Below are 24,186 nucleotides of genomic sequence, written 5' to 3'. Positions count from 1 at the left end.
GCGCTATCGTGTTCCCGTTAGCTCACTGGCTCCGCCGGCGGGAAAACCCGAGCTCGAGCCCCGCCTTTAAGAACGTGCCCAGTGCTGAGAGGTTTTCTTTGGGGTTCTTGGGGATGAGGCTGCCTTCTTGTTGAGGGGTTATTCGGGCGGGTGGGGCGGAAATTTTTCAGCTAATGGCCGGCCAGGTCTCCCTGAATTTAGGGAGGAGATGGTCCCGATTCCTTCAGTTTGAGGATGAAGTGGATAGGATTCCGTCATTTGGGGAAAGCAGGGAGATGGGTCCCTTTCAGTTTGGAGCAAGAAGTGAAAATAGGTTCCACTCAGTTTTAAGGAAGAAATGGGATCATTTCCCTTTAGTTGGGGGTAAGAAAAGAGACGGGTGGGTGCCCCTCGGCTCTGGGAAAATTGAGGAGGTAGAACGTTTTTCTCAGTTTAGGGTAAGATGTGGGATGGATGCCCCTCTGCTTGAATGAAAAATGGAGACGGTCCTCCTCAGTTTGGGGTGAGATAAGCCAAATGCCTCTCAGGTTTGGGGGAAAAGGTGAGTGGATCCCTTTTAGTTTGAAGGTAATCGATAGGCTGGGTTTTCTCATAGTTTAGGGAATGAAGATAGGTTCCCTTCTGTTCATGGAAAAGGTGAGACTTCCTTGTACTTTGACCGAAAGGGAAGCTGGGTGCTCCTCGGTTTGGAAGAACAGCTTCCTTATCAACCTCGAATGAGCTGGGTCCAGTGTGGGCCTTGGAGTTTCTGGGGACTTGAGGAAGGACAGCGTTGTCCATCACATCTTTCTGGGAGTGCCCAGTGCGCGTGCGCAGCACTGTTCTGGGCGGGGGCCTGAAGGGGGTCCTAGGCTCTGGAGGGCGGCGGCGCACTGCCCCCTGCCGTCTGCACGCGGCAGCGGCGGGGCCCGCGCCTTCAGTACCAGCTTCGGGCTCCTCGCCGCGGGTCTGCTCTAGCTGTGAGGGAGATGAGCACCTCCGGCCCGCACCCCGTCCCCCGCAGGCCCCCTCCCCTTCTGCGACCGGCTACCGCCTTCGGCCGGTGGGAAGCGGACGCGCCTCCGGAGGGCTGGGGCACCTCACAGCTCTGAAACCGGGTCAGAGGAGCTTTGGGGAAGGTTTGGGGGATTGGACTCGAAGGAATAGGTTTCGGGACTTGGAGAGCTGGACTGGGGGGTTTCCAGAGCTCCGACTGGTCAAGAGCGGGAGGAGCAGGGGTCCAGAGTCCGGACGCCCGGGGCACGGTCTCGGAGTCCGGACCCGGCTTGGGGGTTTCGGAGCTGGGATTGGGGGGAGCGGGCCCCACGTGCTTGTGACGCGGGGGCGGCCGGTAGGCGCGGCGGCGACGCGGGGCCGGCGGCGGTGCGGTGCTGGGAGGGCTGCTAGGCAGGCAGCAGGATGCTGCTCGCCTCACTCCCGCTGCTCGGGCTGCCCCTGGCGGGGGCGGCCACCACTGAAGCTCCCACCCAGGAGCCGGGGTCGTCCGGCGAGCCTCCCCCAGGGCTGGCGCTCTTCCGCTGGCAGTGGCACGAGGTGGAGGCGCCCTACCTGGTAGCCCTGTGGATCCTGGTGGCCAGCCTGGCCAAAATCGGTGAGTGCGTGTGTGTGAGCGCCAGGCCAGCGGCCGGCAGCGGACCCGCCCTCAACCCCTAGTCCCCAGATCTGGGTCGGCTTCTTGCACAGTGCCAGGACTCAGGTTCCGATTCCACAAATCCGGGCTCTCAGAGTTCCTGCGCCCTCTTCCTCCTCCCCTCCCCGCGGTGGAGGTCTGAGGTTTGGCCTTCTCTGAGGGCTGCCCCAGCTCTCTCCAGCCTCATCCCTACACTCCTTTGCTCTCTCAGCCCCCCTCCTCCGCGTAAGCCCTTTGGTCTGGCCTCTTCTCCACCAATCTCCAGGCTCCTAGAAACCTCTGTCAGCAACAAAGATGTGTGGGGATATTGTGGAGATAGTGTCCTCTAGCAAATCCAGGCATCCTGGATCTGCAGAAGCAGTCTTCCCAGGAGACCACGTACAAGTGTCCACTTTCTTGGGATACTAGACTGCCACTTTTCCTCTAGCTCCCCTCTGCTCTTCTATAGAGGCACCGTTCTTTAGGTGTGCCTAGCAGGATTCGCCCCCCCCCCCCCCCCATTCAGGTCTCCATTCTTTCCATTTCAGGGTAAAAAAAAAAAAGAAAACCTTCCATTTATTAGGGCCTTACTCTCTGCTGCCTACACAAGGTGCTTTCACACATCCGACCTTCTTCAGTCTGCACAACATTGAAGGTTGTTCTTCACATTCCTTACCTTGAATAGAGCTGCTTTTCCTTGTCTTTGCCCCTTCCTCCCCACTTCTGAGCAGCCACTGGTCCCTCCTCCCACCAGAGACCCTCCCCCTTCTCCCTGTTGTTCAGGCTCTGCTGTGGGGGTGACTAATTATAGCTGAGCATTGCTACTCACTCCCCAGCTATGCTGGCACAGGCTGTACTCCAATCTCACCAATACAGTCTTCCTGTAGGAATCACACAGCTTAGAATTTGCCCCTCTACTCCCCCAGGGACTCTGCTGGGGATGAGGGGAGGCTGGGCAGGAACAGAACTACTTTCCACTCTGTTCTGGCAGCCCATTAATAACGGAAAATGGGGCCTGAATGCCTTCAGGGAACCTAGCTCTGCCTGAGAACAGGATTTGGTGATGGGTTTTTGGATTGCAGTGCTGGGGTTGATGCATGCCCTGGAAGTGAGAATGGAATGGAGTCCCTGAAGGAGAGGAGAGGGGAATTGAAGGTAGGGATGTGTGTGGGCAGATCTATGACTGAATTTACCTTAGAGCCTGGCAGCAATGGGAGCTAGTGGGAGGAGCCTAGATTTGGGAGCTGAGAATTGGGTTTGCTGAGGAATCTATGAGTTGCGTGAAAGTTCCTGTCTTATATGGGGTTTATATAGCAACAAATGTAGTTGCCCCCGTAAATTCCAGTGTTTTGGCTAGGTTGGAAGTCACCTCCCCTGGAGGTAGAAGAGAGCCTCTTCATCAGCACTGCCCCCCCCCCCCCCGACTCTCTCTCTCTCTCTCTCTCTCTCTCACACACACACACACACACACACACACACACACAAATCTTCACAGAGGATGGGAGAGATCAGTAGGACAATCAAGGATACCTTCCCTCAGCTTCATTGCTAGGAAGTTTTTTCCCCTTTTATTCAACAGAACTTTATGTAGTTCCCATTATGTGCCTGGAATTGCTCTAAGCCCTTTGGGTACAGCTTCCAAAGGGCACACTGTCTTAGCATTGGGTCTGACATACGCTAATGTGGAGGCCACTTCCATTATCTGCCACTCCAGGTATGGGTAGAGGTGTTTACTTCAGATCTCAGGGCCCAGGGGAAAGCCAAAAGAGTTTATTTTAGTGGGGAAAGATAAGAGTGGCGATAATGCTAGACACCCATTTCATACTTCTCTTCTTTTCCTGGGGACAGGTCTGTCATCATTTTCCCACAGAGCCATTTTTTAAAAAATATTTTTTATTTTTAAGTAATCTCTATATACAACTCAAAGTCACAACCCCGAGATCAAGAGTGGCATGCTTCACTGACTGAGCCAGCCAGGCACCCTTTCCCTAGAGTCATTTTCAATCAACATTTGTTGAGAACCTACTATATATCTGATATCCTGCTGGACACATTCACACTGTATCTTTTTATCCTCACCCTGGGTGAAAGGTATTTTTCCTATATTACAGGAGAGGAAATTGAAGTTCAGGTAAATTAAATAGTTTGAGATCACACATTAGAAAGTGATGGAGCCAGAAGAACTGGAGATCTTCTTGCTAAAAATCCAGTGTTTTTAAAACTATTGTTTTAATTTAATTTAAAGCTATTGTGTCATTAGTTGAGCCTATATAATGAGAAGCACATTGGATTAGGATGTATAATATGTGTTATGGTCTAGTTAGGAAGCAGGACACAATATATTAGGTAATGTTTACCAAGTGCTTATGATAAAGCACTGGGTTAAGTGCTATCAAGTAGATTGTTTTACTTAAACCTCCCAGCAACTCTATGAGATCATGACTATTTTTATTCCCATTTTGCTGATGAGAAAACTGAAAGAGAGGTGAAGTTAAGTGCTCGGAGCCCATGGAACTAGGAAATAGAGGAGCTAGTTTTCAAACACAGACAGCCTGACTGTAGAGGCCCTGATTTTTATAGCTCTGTTATGCATAAAAATATACCAACTAACATTTGCTGAGGCTCAAATAATAGCTATGAATAAGGGAGATCAGAGAGAAAGGTGAGGTCCCCTGAGGATGAGAGTAGAGAGGAGGGGACATTTCCAGAAATGGAAAGAGCAAGCAAAGGCCTATGTTACCATGACAGAAGCACTAAGAGACAGACAACCTTAGCTGCAGCGGAGGGCTTGTAGCCATGCAAGCTGGAGGTTTGAGCAATCTTGCCTTTCTTTTTTCCTCCTTGGTCCCAGGGTCAGGTTTCCTGACCTTGGATAACCCTCTGAGACTGGGAGGTTAAAGACCTGTGTGTGTGTGTGTGTGTGTGTGTGTGTGTGTCTCCCCGTCCCATAAGCTGATAGATCCTGCCCTCTTCTTGCATTGTAGTGTTTCACTTGTCTCGGAAGGTGACATCGCTGGTTCCTGAGAGCTGCCTGCTGATTTTGCTGGGACTGGTGCTTGGAGGCATTGTCTTGGCGGTGGCCAAGAAAGCTGAGTACCAGCTGGAGCCAGGCACATTCTTCCTCTTCCTGCTGCCTCCTATTGTGCTGGACTCGGGCTATTTCATGCCTAGCAGGCTGTTCTTTGACAATTTGGGTGCCATCCTCACCTATGCCGTGGTGGGCACGCTCTGGAATGCCTTCACGACAGGTGCTGCCCTCTGGGGCCTGCAGCAGGCTGGACTTGTGGGTAAGTGACCCTAGGACCTGGACTGGTAGAGGGAGACTTTACTAGATTCGTCACCCAACTCCCTTCTCCAGCTCTGGAGATCCCATATTGGCAAGAGCCATGCCCTGAGAGCTCCATCTTAGGTCGCTCCCACCTGAAGTGCAAGGCAACACTCCAGATGGGCTTTCAGCCTTCATTTAGGTCTCTGCCAGTTGAGTCTGGGCTCCTGCAGCATGACAGCTGAGCAGAGGCCTGGCTCCCAGCTGTGTGTGGGCTGCCGAGGCTGGGAAGCCTGCATTACTGCTCTGCTGCCTCCTGCCCTCTGTTACCACACTGCCACTTGCCAGTCTTGCTCCCCTGAGATACGATTCACTGTTCCATGAGGGCCAACCATCCTGGCTCTGCCCAAGTCACGTCAGGGTGGTTTTCTGTTATTATTATTTTTTCTTAAAATTAAGATTTTTTTTTAACTTTTTAAAAAAGATTTTATTTTTAAGCAATCTCTACACCCAACATGGGGCTTGAACCTACAACACTAAGATCAAGAGTCACATGCGTCATTCAATGAGCCAGCCAGGCACCCCTTTACTTTTCTTTTAAAGATTCATTCATTTATTTAAGTGAGTACGCGTGCATAGTAGGAAGGGGCAGAGGGAGAAGAGAATCAAGCACACTTGCTGAGCGCTGAGCCCGAGGCGGTGCTGGATTTCAAGCTGCTGAGATCAGGACCTGAGCCAAAACCAAGTCGGGCGCCCAACCAACTGCCACCTAGGGACCCCTAAATTTTTTTTTTTTTAAGTAATCTCTACACCTAACATGGGGCTTGAACTGGTAACCTTGAGGTCAAGAGTCACATGCTCTTGTGACTGAGTCAGCCAGGCACCCCTATTGTTGTTATTATTATTATTACTATTATTATTATTATTTTTTAAAGATTTTATTTATTTATTGAGAGAGAGACGGAGAGAGCATGAGAGGGGAGAAAGCCAGAGGGAGAAGCAGACTCTCCAAGGAGCAGGGAGCCCAATGTGGGACTCGATCCCAGGACTCTGGGATCACGACCCGAGCTAAAGGCAGTCACACAACCAACTGAGCCACCCAGGTTCCCCTATTATTATTATTATTATTATTATTAAATCCACATTATACATCCACAGAATGCAGTACATTACACTGAGCGTTCTCTCTTTACTTATCCCATGGACTCTTTACAGCAACCCTTTTGGCGTATAATTTGTCCCACTTAATAGATGAGGAAATAGAAGAAGTCCTTAGGTTCATTTGATAATAGGTCCAAGGTTAGTAGGAGAGGTCTGTTTTACTGGGGCTCTTTGCCCTCAGGCTGCCTTCCTACTCCCTTCCTCCTCATTTCCTATACCCAAATCCATTCAATTCTGAATTTTGATAATTCAGACTTCTTCCAAGGCACAAGGGGAGGTTTGCAATTTCTACTTGAGGACTCCAACCTGGTTTTCCGAATGGGTGAGTGAACTCTTTGGGGCAGGAAGGGAAGGGAGGACATTAGATAAGAATAAGAATAAGTAATATCTATTAGGTGCTTATTATGCATGAGGCTCTGGCTAAATAAAGCAGCTTTTGAGGTAGATACTGTTACTATTCTCAGTATATACATGAAGAAACTGAGGCTCACAGAGACTCTATGTCATATTCAAGTTCTCCCCACGGTGGGTGTTTTCCTGGCATACCGAGCTCTCATAGATGGGCAGCCCCTCCCCCTCCTGCCGAGAATTGTGTCACATCCCTTAGACTGAGAACCACAGATGTGGGAGAAAGCACTCTCTTGTTCTTGTCTCTAATAAAGCCGGTCAGCAGCCAGTTTCCACCAGCTAGTGGTTCTTATTACCGTAGTTGAAATTTTTATTCTCAGCGCCCCCTTAACTTTTCAGGTTACTTAGAGCTTTCTTAGCCATCTCCTGGGTTGATTTTGCAGCAATCTCGTGAGGTAGGCAGATGAGGAGGCATGGCTTAAGAGAAGTCATGTGACAGTGACAGCGCCAACATCACGGAGCTGGTAAGTGGCAAAGCCAGGCCTTAGGCTCAAGTCTCCTGACCTGCGGGCTGACACTCTTCACCATCCCAAGTCCTGTCTGGGCATCCTTGTTTCCACAGTGGGGTGGGGAGCTAGGGCTTGTCACGGGGAATGCTGTGGGAGACTGGATACCTCACCAGCTGCTGTCCCCCATCTATCCCTCAAAAGCCCCTCGAGTGCAGGCCAGCTTGTTGGACTTTCTGCTATTCGGGAGCCTCATCTCAGCAGTGGACCCCGTGGCTGTGCTGGCTGTCTTTGAGGAGGTGCACGTCAACGACACTCTCTTCATCATCGTCTTTGGCGAGTCCCTGCTCAATGATGCTGTCACCGTGGTGAGAGTGCTCAGTTGGCTGCCATTCCCTGACCCCCGCTGCCATGCTCTGACTGGTCGGGTGTCTAAGCATGCTCAGACCCTTCCCTGGGTCTCCTGGGGAAGAAATGTGGCCTCAGTTTTCACCTTCTCCTGGCAGTCCCAGTTGGGGCTTCCCTCTCCTTGCTCCTGACTCTCCTCTTCTCACTCAGGTGCTGTACAAGGTCTGCAACTCCTTTGTGGAGATGGGCTCTGCCAACGTGCAGGCTGCTGACTACCTGAAAGGAGTCGGTCAGTATTTTCCCCTCTTGGCCGGGTTGCTGAGTCCCTGCCCCCCCAACTGCGTCAGGACAGAAGAGGCTGTTGGGTTGCCTCATTCCCTTCCCTCCACTATGGAGAAATGGGGTCCCAAAAACCTGAGAAAGAGTGGCTCTCCCGGGATCCTGGCTTTGGGGTCCTGACCCCTGGGGAGTACAGCGGGCATTGTCCTCCGCTCCCTGCCAGGCAGCAGTCTCGTCTGCCCGGGTGGGGTCCGGGCCAGGGGTCATGCTGACAGCCCGCTCCTCCCCCAGCCTCCCTGTTTGTGGTCAGTCTGGGCGGGGCAGCTGTGGGCTTAGTCTTTGCCTTCCTCCTGGCCCTGACCACACGCTTCACCAAGCGGGTCCGCATCATCGAGCCGCTGCTGGTCTTCCTCCTCGCCTATGCAGCCTACCTCACTGCTGAAATGGCCTCGCTTTCTGCTATTCTTGCGTGAGTCCTGGGGGCCTTGCATGTAGGCAGCTGGGAGGGGGCATTGGAGATGGTTGCCCCTTACGTGGGCAGAAGCAGGACCCTGAGGAGGCAGTAGGCTTCCCTGAGCCCTTGTGGTAGTGGGAGCCTCAAACTCCCCTGGGGAGATGGCAAACCTCAGGTAATGTTTCAGGATCTGCCTCTAACACTGCCCTGGGCACCTCAGAACCCAACCTTCCTCTGCCTGAAGCACTCTCTGGGGTATAGGCTGAGCTAGAAGTGGACCTCAAGGCTTGGTGCCACCAGCTCTAATGGCCGCAGCACTGTTAAAGGTGTCTCAGAGAGGATGCTAGTCAGAGCATGTTTCTCCCAGCTTCCCCTCCAGGAGGCACTGAGTGGGAACCTGCGGATTTGGAGCCTTATCCCAAGACCACCCACCACTAGCTATCCGGAGATAATCTCTATGTCTCTGGGCTCAGCTCTAATGGCCTGACGTCCTGTGATGGGCAACACCCCTCCTGTGGCACGCTCAAACCCCAGAGGTTGCAACCCCTCCTTACTTGCCTTGTCTGTCCATTCCTCTCCCAGGGTGACTATGTGTGGCCTGGGCTGTAAGAAGTACGTGGAGGCCAACATCTCCCATAAGTCACGCACGGCTGTCAAATACACAATGAAGACTCTAGCCAGCTGCGCTGAGACTGTCATCTTCATGCTGCTTGGCATCTCGGCTGTGGACTCTTCCAAGTGGGCCTGGGATTCTGGGCTGGTGCTGGGCACCCTCTTCTTCATCCTGTTCTTCCGAGCCCTCGGTATTGCCAGTACACTCTGGTTTCCCACTCTCCTTCCTGCCCTGCCCCAGTGCATCCCCCAGTTTGAGTCCACATCCTTGTCAGTTCCTAAGCCCCCCCCCCCCCGCCAGCCCCGTTGCTCACCTCTCCCAACCCCTGTGAGACCCTAGCCCAGATACTTGGTGCCATCCACTCCTGGGTCCTCCACTCCCAATGCCCTGCTCCCACTGGCCTCCCTCCTGCTGTAGGCGTAGTCCTGCAGACGTGGGTGCTGAATCAGTTCCGGCTGGTCCCTCTGGACAAGATTGACCAGGTGGTGATGTCCTATGGGGGCCTGCGGGGGGCTGTGGCCTTCGCTCTCGTCATCCTACTGGACAGGACCAAGGTCCCTGCCAAGGACTACTTTGTGGCCACCACTATTGTGGTGGTCTTCTTCACAGTCATTGTGCAGGTGGGAGAGCCCATGAGGCTGGGTAGGGAGAGGGTCCGGCAGGCCCTGGGGGAGGCGTGGAGCCTTTGGGACCGGGGCTCCTCTCTTTGGGGAATAGGGATCTGACTTCCCAGACCTTGAGTGCAGTGAGGTGGAGGTACAGAGCTGAGGTCTAATTACGGGGAGAGAAAGGCAGCAGGGAACTGGATAGGGCAGGGCTCACCTCTGCCTGTCCATAGGGCTTAACCATCAAGCCACTGGTCAAGTGGCTGAAGGTGAAGAGGAGTGAGCATCACAAACCTACCCTGAACCAGGAGCTGCATGAGCACGTGGGTACCAAACCCCATCCCTCCACCCATACCTCTCTTCCTTCTGTTTTGAGCAGAGTCCTGATCCAGTCCCCCTACCCACCCCCTTCTAGACTTTTGACCACATTCTGGCTGCAGTGGAGGACGTTGTGGGGCACCATGGCTATCACTACTGGAGGGACAGGTGAGGGAGCTCCCCCAAGGCTCCTTCAGCAGCACCAGCCCCACCAGCCAGGGCAGCATTGGGGATGTGCCACACTTCTGAGAAGAGACACAGCCAGACTTGGGCTGGCTGACCTCTGCCAGGAGCTCTTCAGTGGCATCCCAGTACTCTCAGGATAAGACAGGTTTTCCCAGGGAGGCCTGCTTGGCCCTGTGTCATCTGGCACCTGCCATACTCCAGCCTCATCGTGCTCTGCTCTGCCTTCGACTCTCTGCTGGCTCATTACACAGATCTGGTTTAGAACCTCAGGACCCACTGTGCTTCCCCCACCCTGCCACTGGGACCTTTGCCCATAGTCTATATATTAGAACATTCCTTGCCTCCTTCTCAACCTACTTAACCTCTGTTCAGCCTTCAGATCTCACCATAGGCATCAAATCTCTAAGGAGGACTTTCCTGACCTCCCTGACTAGGACAAATCCCTATCATACTCTATCCTTTGTAGTTCTTGTTTTGGTTGCAATTTTAGTTATTCTCAATAATGTCAGTCTTACCCATAATGCTGTAAGTTCCATAAGGGCCGGGAATAGCTATGAGATGCTCCATGGCTGAGGCCCACACCAAGAGAGCCAGGCCAGTGCTGGCAGTGCCCCTGCCCCATTTGAAAGAAGGGCCAGCCAGCTGGGCTTTGGGAATGGCACTCAGGGCTGGGCCTGACATCCTCTGTAGGTGGGAGCAGTTTGACAAGAAGTACCTGAGTCAGCTGCTGATGCGGCGGTCAGCCTACCGCATCCGGGACCAGATCTGGGATGTGTACTATAGACTCAACATCCGGGATGCCATCAGCTTCGTGGACCAGGTGGGCCAGCAGCCAGTGGCGGGTTGGCAGGTAACCAGTAGATCAAGACAGGAAGGGGTGACAAACAGGCAGGACCTGAGCAGGCAGTTGGGAATTCCCAGCTGACTCCATGGTCTGATAAAGTGGTAGCTGCAGGAACCAGCCTGACCTGATGCTGAATTCAGAGTCTGGCAGGCAGTAGAGAAAGCTGAGAAAGAGCTGGACTCTAGAGTCAGCAGATGCAGTTCAATTCTTATTGCTTACAGGCTTGTGATCTTGGGTAAGTCCCTTATCGTCTCTGAGTCTCAGTTTCCTCGATTGTAAGAAAGCAGGAATAAGAATATGTATGTAACGGAGTTTCGTGGATTCAATATTTAAAGTGCATAGCACAGTACCTAGAAGATCAAAGAGCAGAATAAGTGTTAACTATTGTTTTTTTTATTACCCTTTGACTGTCTGGGCCACCCTCCATCTGACTGCCGTCTGACCTCTGTCTTGGCCCCTGCAGGGAGGCCATGTCTTGTCCTCCACAGGGCTCACTCTGCCCTCTATGCCCAGCCGCAATTCTGTGGCAGAGACCTCTGTCACCAACCTGCTGTAAGTCCTTGAGCCCCCTTCCAATTCCTCAAGCTCCTCTCTACTGGGCCCTCTCTCTGCATCCCTTTCAGGGAAGATGTGTGGGCACCTTTGCCTTTTGCCCTCCCCTGGCCTGTGCCTCCTGGCCCCTCCCCAGCACATGTGTTCCCTGCCTCCTGCAGGAGGGAGAGCGGCAGTGGAGCATGTCTGGATCTGCAGGTGATTGACACAGTGCGCAGTGGCCGGGACCGGGAGGATGCTGCGATGCACCACCTGCTCTGTGGAGGCCTCTACAAGCCACGCCGCAGGGTGAGAGCAGGCAGGGTGTGAGAGTTCCAAGGGAGAGCTGGGGGGTGGTTGGGGGAGGGTGGTCTGGGGAGGCCATGACTATAGGTGCAGGAGGCAGCTGGTGCCAGCTAATGGAGAGCTATAAATGCCCAGTTGAAGAGAATGGGCTTCATCTTGTAATAACTTTTAGCCTTTTTTTCCTTTTCTTTCTTTTTTTTCCTTTTCTTTTCTTTTCTTTCTTTTTCTTTCTTTTTCTTTTTCTTTTTTTTTGTTGAGAAAGGGTTGGCCTGATACAAGCACTATTTAAAGATGTCTTCTTCGGATAGCAGAGCACAGACCAAATTGGAGGGGTGAGGTGAGAGACAGGGAGAGTCAATTGGGAGGCTGGGGTGAAACACTAGATCAAAGCTGGGTGGTAGTAAGGGAGAGGAACACATAGGATTGGGTGGTTGTCTTGAATGGTATAGGAGGGGACAGACTACAGAGGGCTTGATGGGCTTGATGTCCCTCCAGAGGAGACAGAAGCAGGAGTGCTGAGGAAGCCTATGGGACCAGCTCAGTACGGGGGAAGGCAGACATCTTTTAGGTAATGTCAGTCCAAAGCCGGTCAGGAAGCTTTGGGGCTAGAAGGCCCAGCCCATCCAGGAGGGAATCTGCTGCAATCCCACAAGGGGGCAGCAAGCCATTACATTGAACTTTTCTGAACCTGGAAGGCAGCTGTTACCATTCCTGGCAGTTTTAACAGTCAAGGTTGTTTCTATCATTCAGGCAGAACTGGCTTCCCCTAACTCAGTGGCATTAACTGGCCCTAATTTGACCCTCTGCAGCTCTGCAGAATAAGCCTTCAAAGGTTTCAAGACAAGTTCCCTTTCACATAGGATTTCTTGCCCTCAAGCCAGCATTTCCTCTCCCTGGTGTGTCTTCTCTGGTCATAAGAAACAAGACCCAGAATGCTTCTCTAGCTGTGGTTGGCCAGGGCATGGCATAGGTTCTCTCTTACCTTTCTAGTTCTAGAATTTGCTGTTCTCTTCCCACTGCTCAGAATCTACCCAGCTTTGTTTTACCATTCTGAGGCTTCGTATTGTCCTTACAATCAGGCACCCCCCGCTCCCCTCCCCCCCACCACGCCATGTCTTCCTCAGTTAATGGCTGTTAAACACTCTTATCCTACCTGTGGGTTTTTTTGTTTCATTTTGTTTTCACTTTTTCTTAAGACAAATTTTACTCATTCACAAAACTAGACAATAAAATAACTCTCATATATCCATCACTCAGCTCCTCTAATTATCATTGCTTGGTTAATCTTGTAACATTCTGTACCCCCACCTCACTCCATCCACACTTTATTATTTTAAAGCAAATTCCAGACATATTACCTCTAAATATTTCTTTTTTTTTTTTTTGAAGGTCAAGCAAAGCTTTATTTCCACCTCTAAATATTTCAATATGTATCTCTATGTGGCAGAACTCTATATGTATTACATGTATATATACATATATTTTATATATAGAAAATCATAGTACTATTATCACTTACAGCAAATAATAATTCCTTCTTACATGAAATATCCAATCAGTGTTCATAAACATCTTTTTTCCAGATGGTTTCAATCAGAATCCAAATAAAGTCCACACTTTGCATTTGGTAAATATGTCTCTTTATTAAAGAAAAAATCTCTAATATATCATTCCTTCTCCTTTTCACCCACTTGCTTATTTATTGAGAAACTAGATACTTCGTCTCGGAGAATTTCCCATTTCATGGATTTTGCTGATTATATTCCAGGGCCGGTGTTTAACATGTTCCTCCATCCCCTGTATTTCCTGGTAGCTAGATCTAGAGGCCTGGTCAGATTCAGGATCATTCAGTAGGTGTGCTGTGTATTTCTTCCTGTATCACATCAGGATGTATGTAACAATTGGTTGTCTATGGATGTGTGTGCATAAGATTGGTCAATGGGTGCAGTTCCTGTATAGTCAATTAAAAAAACTGGAGTAAGATTGTGCTTATCCCTGTTAAATGTCATCTTACGTGATTTAGCCCATCATTCTATCATTTGGATCCCATGTCTGGCACCAAATACCTGTTCAGATTCACATGATGTGAAAATTTGCTAAGCCTGCTAACTTTGTGTTCATCCAAATCAACATAAAATGTTGAACAGGATAGAGTTGAGGACAGAGCCCTGTGGCCTGCTGCTAAAGACTTTCCTCCAGACTGACATGGACCAAGTATTGTTGGGTATGGTTACTCAACTAGTTCTGAATCCACATAGGTATACCATAACACAATCTATGATTCTTCATGTTCTTCATAGAAATGTCATCAGAGAACGAGACAGAATTGTCATCAGAGAGAGACAGGAGTGTTTAGTATGCAGTTACAAGTATGAGATGATAGTTTGAGAGAGAGGTGAGGGCTAGAACTTAAGATTTATAAGCAGTCTTTATCATCAGAGGTTTCCTCACCTGGTGACATCAGAATCCCCCATGGGAGTTTGCTAGAATAGTATTCCTGACTTCACCTCCTGGAGATTCTGAATTTATAGTATGGAACAGACTAAGAATCTGGTGGGCTTAGTCAATTGTCCAGGTGATTCAAATGCATATGGTCTGATGGCGCCCTGGTCTCATTCAGGAGGCTGGCTAGCTGAAGCTGGGGGAGGTGCTAGTTCACTCCAGAGAACATTTGGAAGGGAGAGAGGAGGGCCAAGGACAACACGGTGAGGACTCCACATGGGAGAAAAGGAAGGGGAGCCAGCAAAGGAGGGGAGAGGAACAGTAGCAGATGGTGTGTCTCGGAGGCGTGGGGCAGGACAACTGGATGCTCCACAGAGGTCAGGCCAGCGCCTAACCAGAGGCCAAGCCTTGGTACTGGTGACCAGGGAGAATGCAGCATCATGGACTCGTAGACCCTGGAGTTGTATTTCTGGCTTTTAAGAAAGTAATGCGTATGAGGGAAAGTGTCAGAATCAAAGTATAAAAGTTTGGCAGCAAAAGGGAAGCCGTGCCTTCAGTGGAAAGCTTTCTTTAGGGGAGTATGGGCAGGAGCATGCTTAAAAGCAGGGGTTGGTCATGGTGGGGGAAGGAGTGAAGGTTCTGGGGCAGGGGGAATAGCAGGGAGCCAGGAGCTGATGGAGGCAGGGAGGAATAGGCTGAGCAAGGGAGAGGCCAGGGTTCGGGGGAGGCCTGGGAGAGAGCTGATTCCTGCACCACCTGGAGAGAGGGGTCCCTCTGGGTGATTAGGTCAAGGAGGGCTGATGGGAGACTTGAAGAAAGCTCTTAGAACCGGCTCAGGGCAGCAGAAAATACAAGGCATAGGAAAGGATGGTACTGGGGAGGTGAGCCCAGATGAGATGATTCAGACCAAATGGCAGTACTTCTATCTGGCGGTCTAGGTAGGTATGTAGTGGGCTTGGTCTTTGTGAGGAAGAGTGGGAAGGAACAGATGACGGGCTGGTGCTGAATTGGTTGCAGGTGGCTATTGGACCGAGAGGGTCCAGGTTGTCAGGAGAGATAGTTCTGGAAGTCCAAAGTTTTTGCAGAAATGGCTGGCTAGAGAGTTCCTCGTGGAGGGAGAATCCTGTGTACCTTGGGGGTGGTGTGGGCCAGGCATGGGGCCAGGCTCCTAAATGGAAGTGCAAAGAAGGAAATAGTAGTAGCCCTAAGGGACAAGATACAGGGTCCCCTGCCTCTTTTTACTTCAAGTCAGAGAGGATTGGGAAGGGCAGTAGAGGATAGGGATGCCAGATTTGGAGGGAATAGGTTCGTGATAAAAAGAAGTTTTTTTCCCCCAGTGAATTGAGAATACAGTCTGTCTGGGTTCCTATTTTTTCTTCTTCTTCTTCTTTTTTTTTTTTTAAGATTTTATTTATTTGGCAAACAGAGATCACACGTAGGCAGAGAGGCAGGCAGAAAGAGAGAGAGGAGGAAGCAGGCTCCCTGCCAAGCAGAGAACCCGATGCGGGACTTAATCCCAGGACCCTGAGATCATGACCTGAGCCGAAGGCAGAGGCTTAGCCCACTGAGCCACCCAGGCGCCCTTATTTTTATTTATTTATTTTTTTTTAATCCATGGTTCGTTCTGGAAAAACTGGGCTAGCAGGGCCTATGGTGCACATGGTGGCTGTGGCCTGGGTTCCTGTGGGAGGCCAAAGCTCCCAGCCTCATGGCAGGGTGGGGCTGTCATTGCCAGTACAAAGCCAGCTGCAGCCGCCACTTCATCTCAGAGGATGCTCAGGAACGGCAGGACAAGGAGATCTTCCAGCAGAACATGAAGCGGCGGCTAGAGTCCTTTAAGTCCACCAAGCACAACATCTGTTTCAACAAGAGCAAGCCACGACCTCGCAAGACCGGTCGCAAGAAGGCATGTGCTTTCTCTGGGACTTCTGTTTGGGGCTGGACGCTGATGGTGCGGAGTTTTGAGATCCCAAGTATTGGAATCCAGCCCAGGGGGCCCCCTAGTTGGATAATCCTCTAGGTCTTGGTGGGTACAATAGTTTTGCGTCTTCCTGGAGTCACAGAAGGGTAAGGTAAGGGTAAGGTGAGGCCTTCTGAGGGAGATCCACCTCTTGTCATGTGGGTGGTTACCTGCTGGGATGCAGCAGGACCTTTTACCAGAAATGAACCCAGCAAGAGAAAGGCAGGTTCCTGGGGGCAGGGGCAGGGGGAGCTCCGTGAGTCCCTAATTCAGCCCAGGCTGAGGCATCCAGAGCCCTTGCCAGAGCAGAGGTTACTCAGACCCCAAACACTTGCCTGGGGGGCCAAGGGCAGATGGAACCAGTGGGATTGACATAGATTCTGACAACAGGGCTGGGGTTTTGAGCTGGGGTCAGAGGCTTAGGGTTTTTTTTCCTTGGTCCTCAGAAGGATGGCTTGGCTAACACTGAGGCCACAAATGGGAAACCTCTGCGAGACCTGGGCTTTCAGGACACAGGCAAGCAGGGAGTGGGGGTGGGGCTGGGGAGGAGAGATCTGGGAGGGCAGATGCCCATCAGCCAAAACCGGGAGGATCTCCTCTGTGCTGCATTCAGAGCCATGGACTGAGGCTCCTCCCTTCAGCGACCTGATGGGCTTCCTTGATTTTCAAAGCTGGACATATTCTAGGCAGATCTCCGTTTATGGCAGGAGGCGTCTAATGGCTACTAACCACAGGGTATATAGGCCCTGAGGATTTGGAGAAGGTGTCATGGAGAAGGGGGGAGCTTGAAGGGTATGCAGCCCCTGAGGCCCAGTGTCTTGTCTGCAAAACCAAGAGTCTGGATGAGCTGAGCACTGATGGGCCTTTCACCTTTCCAGATGGTCCTATTTTCAGTTGATGAGGGGCTCTGGGGCTGAGAGGACAGGATGGAGGAGGTGGAAAGTAAAACTTCCCCACTGGCTTCCTCTGAGGAGGGGCTCTGCACCCCACCTCCCTTCCTCTCCAGCCTCAACCCCTAGGCCAGAGCTGAAGTAGCCAGAGGAGAAGGTGGGGGGCTGTGCCAGCTGGGGGCTCTTGCCTGGGGGGGACAGGGAGCTGGCTTGGGATTATGGGGCACCAAGAGGCAGCCGCTAGGCTGGCCATCCCCACTTGCTTCTTGTCCCCGTCCAGCTGCTGTGATCTTAACTGTGGAGTCTGAGGAGGAGGAGGAGAGTGACAGTTCAGAGACAGAGAAGGAGGACGACGAGGGGATCATCTTTGTGGCTCGGGCCACCAGTGAGGTTCTCCAAGAGGGCAAGGTCTCAGGTAATGCTTTCTTCCCAGCCTCCCTCCTTCTCAGGCAGGCCGGAGCGGTGCAGCTGCCTTCTTCCCTTTTTGCTCATGGCCTTTCCTCCAGACAATTCCCTTTTCCTACTCGTTTATTCCCCAGTCAACATTTACTGAGCATCTCCTTTATAATCAGACGTCTTACATGCCTGATCTGCTTCAGTCTTCACAACAACCACAACCAAGGTGGGGGAACTGAGCTCATAGGGCCAAAGGGACTTGGGACTTGCCCAGCATCCCACAGCAGAACCAGAATTTGAACCTGACCCATCTGACTCCAAAGCCTACAGCTTTGTCACCACTTCCCAGCCTCCCTTTACAGTCTGGCGAGGCATATGAGGTGACAAGCAAACCTAACACTAGGCTCTGTTGTGACCCAGGCTCAGCACACCTGCCCTCAGGTAGAGCCCCTGTTGAGGGTGGCAGCCTGCCCTGGGGGAGGAGTCTGAATTCATCAAAATGGCATTGTTGTGGATAAAAAACAACATATACGTGTTTCTTTTTTTTTTTTTTTAAGATTTTATTTATTTATTTGACAGAGAGAGATCACAAGCAGGCAGAGAGGCAGGCAGAGAGAGAGGAAGGGAAGCAGGCTCCCTGCTGAGCAGAGAGCCCGATGCAGGACTCGATCCCAGGACCCTGAGATCATGACCTGAGCCGAAGGCAGCGGCTTAACCCACTGAGCCACCCAGGCGCCCCATATACGTGTTTCCATATGTGGAGACCTAACTTCCTCATAACATCACTGTAGTTGGCTCTGCAGAGGTCATTTAAAAATTTTTTTATTATGGAAAATTGCAGAATATACGATAGACAGAATAATGAAGTAAACTTCCATTTACCCATTACCCAGCTTCAGCAATTACCAACTCTAACCAATCTTATTTCATCTATTCCCTCACTTATGCCCCCCTCTTCTCTGGGTTCTTTTGAAGCAAATCTCAGATAACATATTATCTCCTCAATAAACACTCAAGCATGTATCTTTAAAAGATACATAGTCTTCTTAAAAAATATTAACCACAATACCGTTATCATATCTAAAGTCTTTATCATGTGTTCAAATTTCCCTGATTGTTGTAATTTTTTTTTTTTTACGGTAGATTTGTTCAAATAAAAACCCATACAAGGCCCACACATGACATTTGGTTGCTAAGTCTCTGTAACCTACAGCAAGTGGTCTCAAGGGAGTGGTAGTGGAATGACTTTGCCTGCAGGAGACATTTGGCGATATCCAGAGACATTTTGGTCGCCACAACTGGAGAGGTGCACTTGCATGTAGCAAGTAGAGGCCAGGGACACTGCTGAATGTCCTCTGATGCATGGGACAGCCCTACAACAAAGTATCTGTTCCATCTTGTCAGTGGTGTCAAATTTGAGAAACCCTGATGTATAGGTTCCTCCCCTTTCCTTTCTTTCCTTCCCATGTATTTATTGAAATAATCTGGTTATTTGTCCCACAGTCTTCCCTTGTCTGGATTTTGCTGACTGAATCCCCTAGGCATCATTTTCGTATGTTTCACTGGGCCTTATATTTCCTTTAAACCAGTTATTACATCTCGATCAGACTTCGGTTCAGATGTTTTGCTAAGAACCCTTCAGAGGCAATGATGGTGTACTTTGTATCACATCACATTGGGAAACACATCCCCGGTGGGGTCTCTCTTCTGGGAGGTTACCGCTGATCACTGGGTTCAGGTGGTAGCCTGACCCCTCCATAGTGAAGTTCACCCCCAGCTGTTCAGCCATCTTCAGGGCCGCTGACGGTCATTGCCAGTCCCAGCACTGCATCCAGGACTCTCCATCTCTTGTCTGCATTACCAGCACCACTTCTACCAAAAACTTCTCCTCCGTGACTTCATTACTTTGAGGTACAGCTCATACAGGAAAGAAGAGATATATGCTCATTTTTGTCCCTTTCACTTAATAGTTCTCAGACCAATGAAGCCTCCTCCAAAGTTGAAGAGTGAATTTTGTTGTTGTTTTCATTTGGTGGTGGTGGTGGTTAAAAATTTAATATTCTGGGTCTTTCAAGAGAGGGAATTTTACTTCCAATCACAGCATCAATGCATTTCATAATGTACTCGACTGCGCAGGACTTTTCAATGAGTGGGTACAGACCCAGCACCTATTATACGCAAGGTATTGTCTTGACTTGGGAGAGCAGGGGGCGGGATGTGGCCAGGGAGCTTCTTTTCCAGAACCTTGGACTTCCTGTCATGCAATGGCCTGGCCTTCTATGCCGGCTGCCAGCAGTGTGGGGCCTCTTGGCCCAGGTCCCCTCTGCAGCACAGTATCCAGCCTGCTATGGGGTTTGCATGAGCTCAGGCTCTGGGCTCTGTCCCACCCAAAGCTGTGGTGGAGGCTCAGGCAGGGCATCCAGCACCAAAGCCTTTGGCGTGGAGCCTCACGATCTCCCTCACCCTTGCTGCTGTCTCCTCTGGGACAGGGCCTGGCAGGATGTGGTTTCTGAGGCCAGTGCTGCAAGCTGGTGAGGACTTGATTGTAGATGGGCTTTTATCCCTGCCTGGCGCCTGCTTTCTCTTGATTGAATTATCTTCTTTTGTTCAGTCAGTATTTGCTGAGCAACTACTGGGTGCCCAGCCCTGTGCTAGGTTTTGGGGATACAATGGAGAGCTTTCCCTCATCCACGAATCGCACATATGGATGTATTAGGGCAACTGTGGAATGAATTTATTTATGAAAATGTGGTGATACTTGAGAAGGATTCCACTGTGTTACTCATGAGTGCATTATGTACTCTCTGTCCCCAGGGAGCCTTGAGGTGTGCCCAAGCCCACGCATCATCCCCCCCTCCCCAACCTGTGCAGAGAAGGAGCTACCCTGGAAGAGTGGGCAGGGAGATCTGGCAGTCTACGTGTCCTCGGAAACCACCAAGATTGTGCCCGTGGACATGCAGGCGGGCTGGAACCAGAGCATCTCGTCCCTGGAGAGCCTGGCATCCCCGCCCTGTACCCAGGCCCCAACTATGACCCGCCTGCCTCCTTGCCCACTGGCTGCTGAAGAGCCCCAGCCCCCTTTCGACCTGCCTTACGATCCACGCCCTAGCTTCGCCTTTCCACCAAGCCTGGCCAAAGCCGGCCGCTCTCGCAGTGAGAGCAGTGCTGACATCCCCCAGCAGCAGGAGCTGCAACCCCTCATGGGACACGAGGACCGCACCCATCTTAGCCCACGCACAGCCAACTCCCACTGGTGCATCCAGTTCAACAAAGGTGGCCGGCTGTAGCCCACAGGCTCAAGGAGGAACAGGAGGCTGGAGCCCCCCATGGGAAGTCTTCCCTGGGCAATGGACAGAGGAGCCCACTTAGCCTGACAAGGGGCCAGAGGAGCCTGAACTAGCAACTGGACTTCCTTGGGGCAGGTCAGAGGGGTATCCTGGACTGGTCCTCAACAGGGGCCCTTTCACCACCTTTCCTGCTCCTAATCCCTGCCACCTTCCCTTTCAATAAGGCCCTTACCCTGGCTCAGGACCCTGTCCAGAACTTCTAGGTCTTAGGCCCAGCCACTTGGGAAGCTGATGCCCTTTCCTCAGTGGGTCCCCCTAGGGTCACTCTAGGCAGCTGTTCCTGCCCACAAAGCGAGGGCATCATTCCATAGCTGATGCTGGCCTTTCCTGCCCTCCACCCACCCCCCAGCATCAGCTCAAGGACAGTGCCCTGGCACTGAGGCTATTCTAGGGGCTGGTCCTCAGAGAGATGGGGTGGGAGGTGGAGCAGGCCTCAACCTTAGGCTTTGCTGCCCTGTTGGGTCCGCTACCTATAGTCAGTTGTGCGGGGCGGGGGGACAGTGGGAACCTGTGTCCAATTCTTGCTTTATTTCCTTCCCTTTGCTGCCAGTTATTGGGGCTGTAGTTCTTCCTTTTCCAGGATCAAGGCTACAGGGCTGGGCCAGGCTTCAGATCAGGGCTATTTCTTGGCAGGGGTCACTCTGAAGATCTGCTGCTCTGTATCCAAGTCTGGATCTTTCAGATTCCTGGGTCTGGATTTTCTGAGGAAGGGAGATAGTGGCCTCTGGGCCAAGACCACCTTGACATTCCCCAAATAGGAAAGGAGCCAGGTATTCCAGGGCCACCGTCCCACTGCTCTGGGGCTGGGATACCTGGCTGCAGTGGTAAGCGGGCTGACTGAGTGGCAGGAAAATTTCCTGGGGTTAGCACCTGCCCTGTGTCTTGTATCTTGAACCTAAGACACATTAAACATCTCTCGGATGAATGGGTGTCCTGTGTCCATGTGTCTGGGGGTCCTAGGGCTGCAGGGGCAACTGGGGTATCTGATGAGGGAAATACAAACTTATGACTGTCTGCCCTGGGCTTCCAGGAGAGAAAATAGAGGGGGATCCTGGGAAGGACTGCTGGGCCCTCTGGACCTCTTTCCCTCCTCCCTCATACCTTCCAATATGGTTGGCTGAGCACGGGGCCTGCAGTGGCAGTTCAGGGATCACTATTTGGGCATACGGTTACAGAACTGGGAGCCCACTCTAAAATGGGGGAGGCCAGTGGGAAAAGAGACTCCAGGAGATAGGTCCCAAGGTAACCTAAAGATGCAGCCAGCACATCCAGGGACCAGATAAGCCTTCCTTGAAAATCTGGAGGCAGGTATAGGACAAATAAACATAAGTCCTCTGCACATGGCAGGTGGGAGGCAATCTCAAGGGAGCTGGTTACCATGGGAGTTTACACTCTAAATTGGGTAGTGTGGGGTCCAGAAACATCTAGGGACCAAAACCCTTAGATAACAGCAGCCCCAGATTCAATTCCCACTGTCTGAAGCACTTAAGAAAACATCCATCTTTATTGAGATACAACACATATACTACAAAACTCAACGGTTTAAAATGTATATAGTTCAGTGGTTTTCTTAAATATATTCACAAAGTTGTACAATCCTCATCACAATCTAAGTTTAGAACATTTTCATTATCCCCAGGAAACCTTGTGCCTATCGGCAGTCATTCGTCATCCCCTGCCTGCCCAGCTCTAGGGAATCACTAATCTACTTTCTGTCTCTGTAGATCTGAAGGACTCTCGACACTGCGAAGGTTACACAGGTAGTCAACAAGCACTTCCCTTCTCTGGGCTACAAATGGGAAAATGGGAAGAACTGGGCTTTGTCCTCACATTGTTTAGAGTTTGAAGTGATAGGACCTTAGAGTTAACAGTCCAGCTGTCACTAACCAGCTACGGCAGCTCAGGCATGTTACATACTCTCTGTGAGGCTCAATGTCTTCATCTCCAAGACAGAAAAGCAGGTATACTTATTTTATAAGTTTGCTGTCAGGATGAAGTGAAAAAGTGAGAAGAATCTAGTAAACAGCATGGCCTACAGTAAGGGATCACTAATGTTCACCATTACAGGTTTTATTTTTTTTTCAAAGATTTTATTTATTTATTTGTCAGAGAGAGAGAGGGAGAGAGAGCAAGCACAGGCAGACAGAATGGCAGGCAGAGGCAGAGGGAGAAGCAGGCTCCCCGATGAGCAAGGAGCCCGATGTGGGACTCGATCCCAGGACGCTGGGATCATGACCCGAGCCGAAGGCAGCTGCCTAACCAACCGAGCCACCCAGGCGTCCCATCCATTACAGGTTTTAGACACAAGGCGAGGATCGAGGAAAGTGCTGTGGGGCTCTGAGGAGATCTGGGAAGGCTTTGTGAGGACGTAGTGGATGTGAAAGTGTGTGTATATAAGGGTTCAGACAATACAGGCAAAGTTGGGTGGGTGGGTGCCTTCCAGGTAGAAAGAACCACATAAACGAAGGATGCCCAGAGCACACGTGGCAAGATGCTAGGAGCAGTGGCTGATGTGCTGTGAAGAGACCAGCCAGGGACACAAAGGCTGGGGTTGTGGGGGTTGGTGTGGGAAACACTGCTGAGTTGTGGAGGGGGCAGAGAGCTGGCCTGGGAGAACTGTGATCTGGGGAGTGGTGTGGGCAGTGATATGCTTCAGGGAGCTCAAATGCAGTTAGTGCCAGATGGAATGAAAGAAACCCCCAGTGGAGGATGGACTGGTAGAAAGGAAGGCTGGAGACGGGAAGCTTGTTCTGCTCAAGCAGTCTAAGGACATGAAGAGGCTGGAGGCAACCATTCTCAGACTTAGGGTCGCAATCACCAAGAGGTGTCAAACATGCAGGTTCCTGGGGCGCCTGGGTGGGTGGCTCGGTGCGTTAAGCATCTGACTCTTGGTTTCGGCTTAGGTTGTGATCTTGGGGTTCTAAGATCGAGCCCCATATCAGGGCTCTGCAGTCAGTGGGACGCCTGCCTGAGATTCTCTCTCGGCCTCTGCCCCTCCCTCTCCTTGCTCCTTTTCTCTCTAAAAATAAACCTTTAGGGGCGCCTGGGTGGCTCAGTGGGTTAAAGCCTCTGCCTTCCGCTCGGGTCATGATCCCGGGGTCCTGGGATCGAGCCCCGCATCGGGCTCTCTGCTTGGCAGGGAGCCTGCTTCCTCCTCTCTCTCTCTCTGCCTGCCTCTCTGCCTACTTGTAATCTCTGCCTGTCAAATAAATAAATAAAATCTTTAAAAAAAAAAATAAAATAAAAATAAAACTTAAAAAAAAAAAAAAGCCATGTAGATTCCTGGGCCTGCCCCAAGGTTCTGACTCAGCAAAGCAATGGGGATGCAGAGATCTGTAATCTTAAGCAGCTCCTCATAAGGGAGATCACAGAGACGACATCCCTCGAGAATTTGTAGATTAGAAAGGTGGTAGAAATCAAAACCACATAATCAGGCAACTAAACGTGTAGGAGGAGGGGGTACAGAGGGACTCCTGGGCTTGGTGCTGGGTAACTGAGGATGGTAGAACAGATGGGAAGACAGGGTTAGCCAGAGATGGAGGGGGAGAGGCAGGCATGTGGGATATAGGAGAGTGAGCAAGTCATGGGTTGGGCAAGATGGTGGACAGGGCCTTTGGGGTGACCTAAGTTGCATCCAGGCTTTGAAGGAGGAAGGAGTTTGACTAGGGGAGATTAGCTTTCCAGGTAGAGGACAGTTTGCAACAAAATTTGCAATCAGATGAGTTTTCCAGGCCAGTATGGAGTCTGGAGTTTATTTAGGCCAAAAGCGAGAGCAATC

General features: G+C 51.1%; 1 protein-coding gene across 7 annotated transcripts in view; it reads left to right on the top strand.

Moving 5' to 3' along the window:
* Positions 1–21,333, top strand: part of SLC9A5 (solute carrier family 9 member A5) — a 31,202-nt gene extending 9,869 nt beyond the window's left edge. Inside the window, exons 1-17 of one of the 7 annotated variants that reach the window (XM_047711943.1) lie at positions 17–1,591; positions 4,594–4,896; positions 7,094–7,257; positions 7,448–7,526; positions 7,808–7,985; positions 8,553–8,773; positions 9,001–9,203; positions 9,422–9,511; positions 9,604–9,674; positions 10,383–10,512; positions 11,000–11,088; positions 11,250–11,376; positions 15,551–15,721; positions 16,222–16,291; positions 16,946–17,080; positions 19,198–19,243; positions 19,876–20,018. In XM_047711943.1, the coding sequence (XP_047567899.1) occupies positions 1,399–1,591; positions 4,594–4,896; positions 7,094–7,257; positions 7,448–7,526; positions 7,808–7,985; positions 8,553–8,773; positions 9,001–9,203; positions 9,422–9,511; positions 9,604–9,674; positions 10,383–10,512; positions 11,000–11,088; positions 11,250–11,376; positions 15,551–15,721; positions 16,222–16,291; positions 16,946–17,080; positions 19,198–19,243; positions 19,876–19,885 (2,280 nt within the window). In that variant the 5' untranslated portion in view covers positions 17–1,398 and the 3' untranslated portion in view covers positions 19,886–20,018. Of the gene's footprint in view, positions 1–16; positions 1,592–2,167; positions 2,765–4,593; positions 4,897–5,911; positions 6,908–7,093; positions 7,258–7,447; positions 7,527–7,807; positions 7,986–8,552; positions 8,774–9,000; positions 9,204–9,421; positions 9,512–9,603; positions 9,675–10,382; positions 10,513–10,999; positions 11,089–11,249; positions 11,377–15,550; positions 15,722–16,221; positions 16,292–16,945; positions 17,081–19,197; positions 19,244–19,875 lie in introns of those variants that run through there. The other 6 variants (XM_047711940.1, XM_047711939.1, XM_047711941.1 and 3 more) reach the window with 6 other exon arrangements.
* The last annotated feature ends 2,853 nt before the right edge of the window (positions 21,334–24,186 follow it).

This window comes from Lutra lutra, chromosome 17, assembly GCF_902655055.1.
Source record: "Lutra lutra chromosome 17, mLutLut1.2, whole genome shotgun sequence".
NCBI classification, from domain to species: domain Eukaryota; kingdom Metazoa; phylum Chordata; class Mammalia; order Carnivora; family Mustelidae; genus Lutra; species Lutra lutra.
The sequence above is the reverse complement of the archived record's forward strand: the minus strand, read 5'-3'. Positions and strand labels throughout refer to the sequence as shown.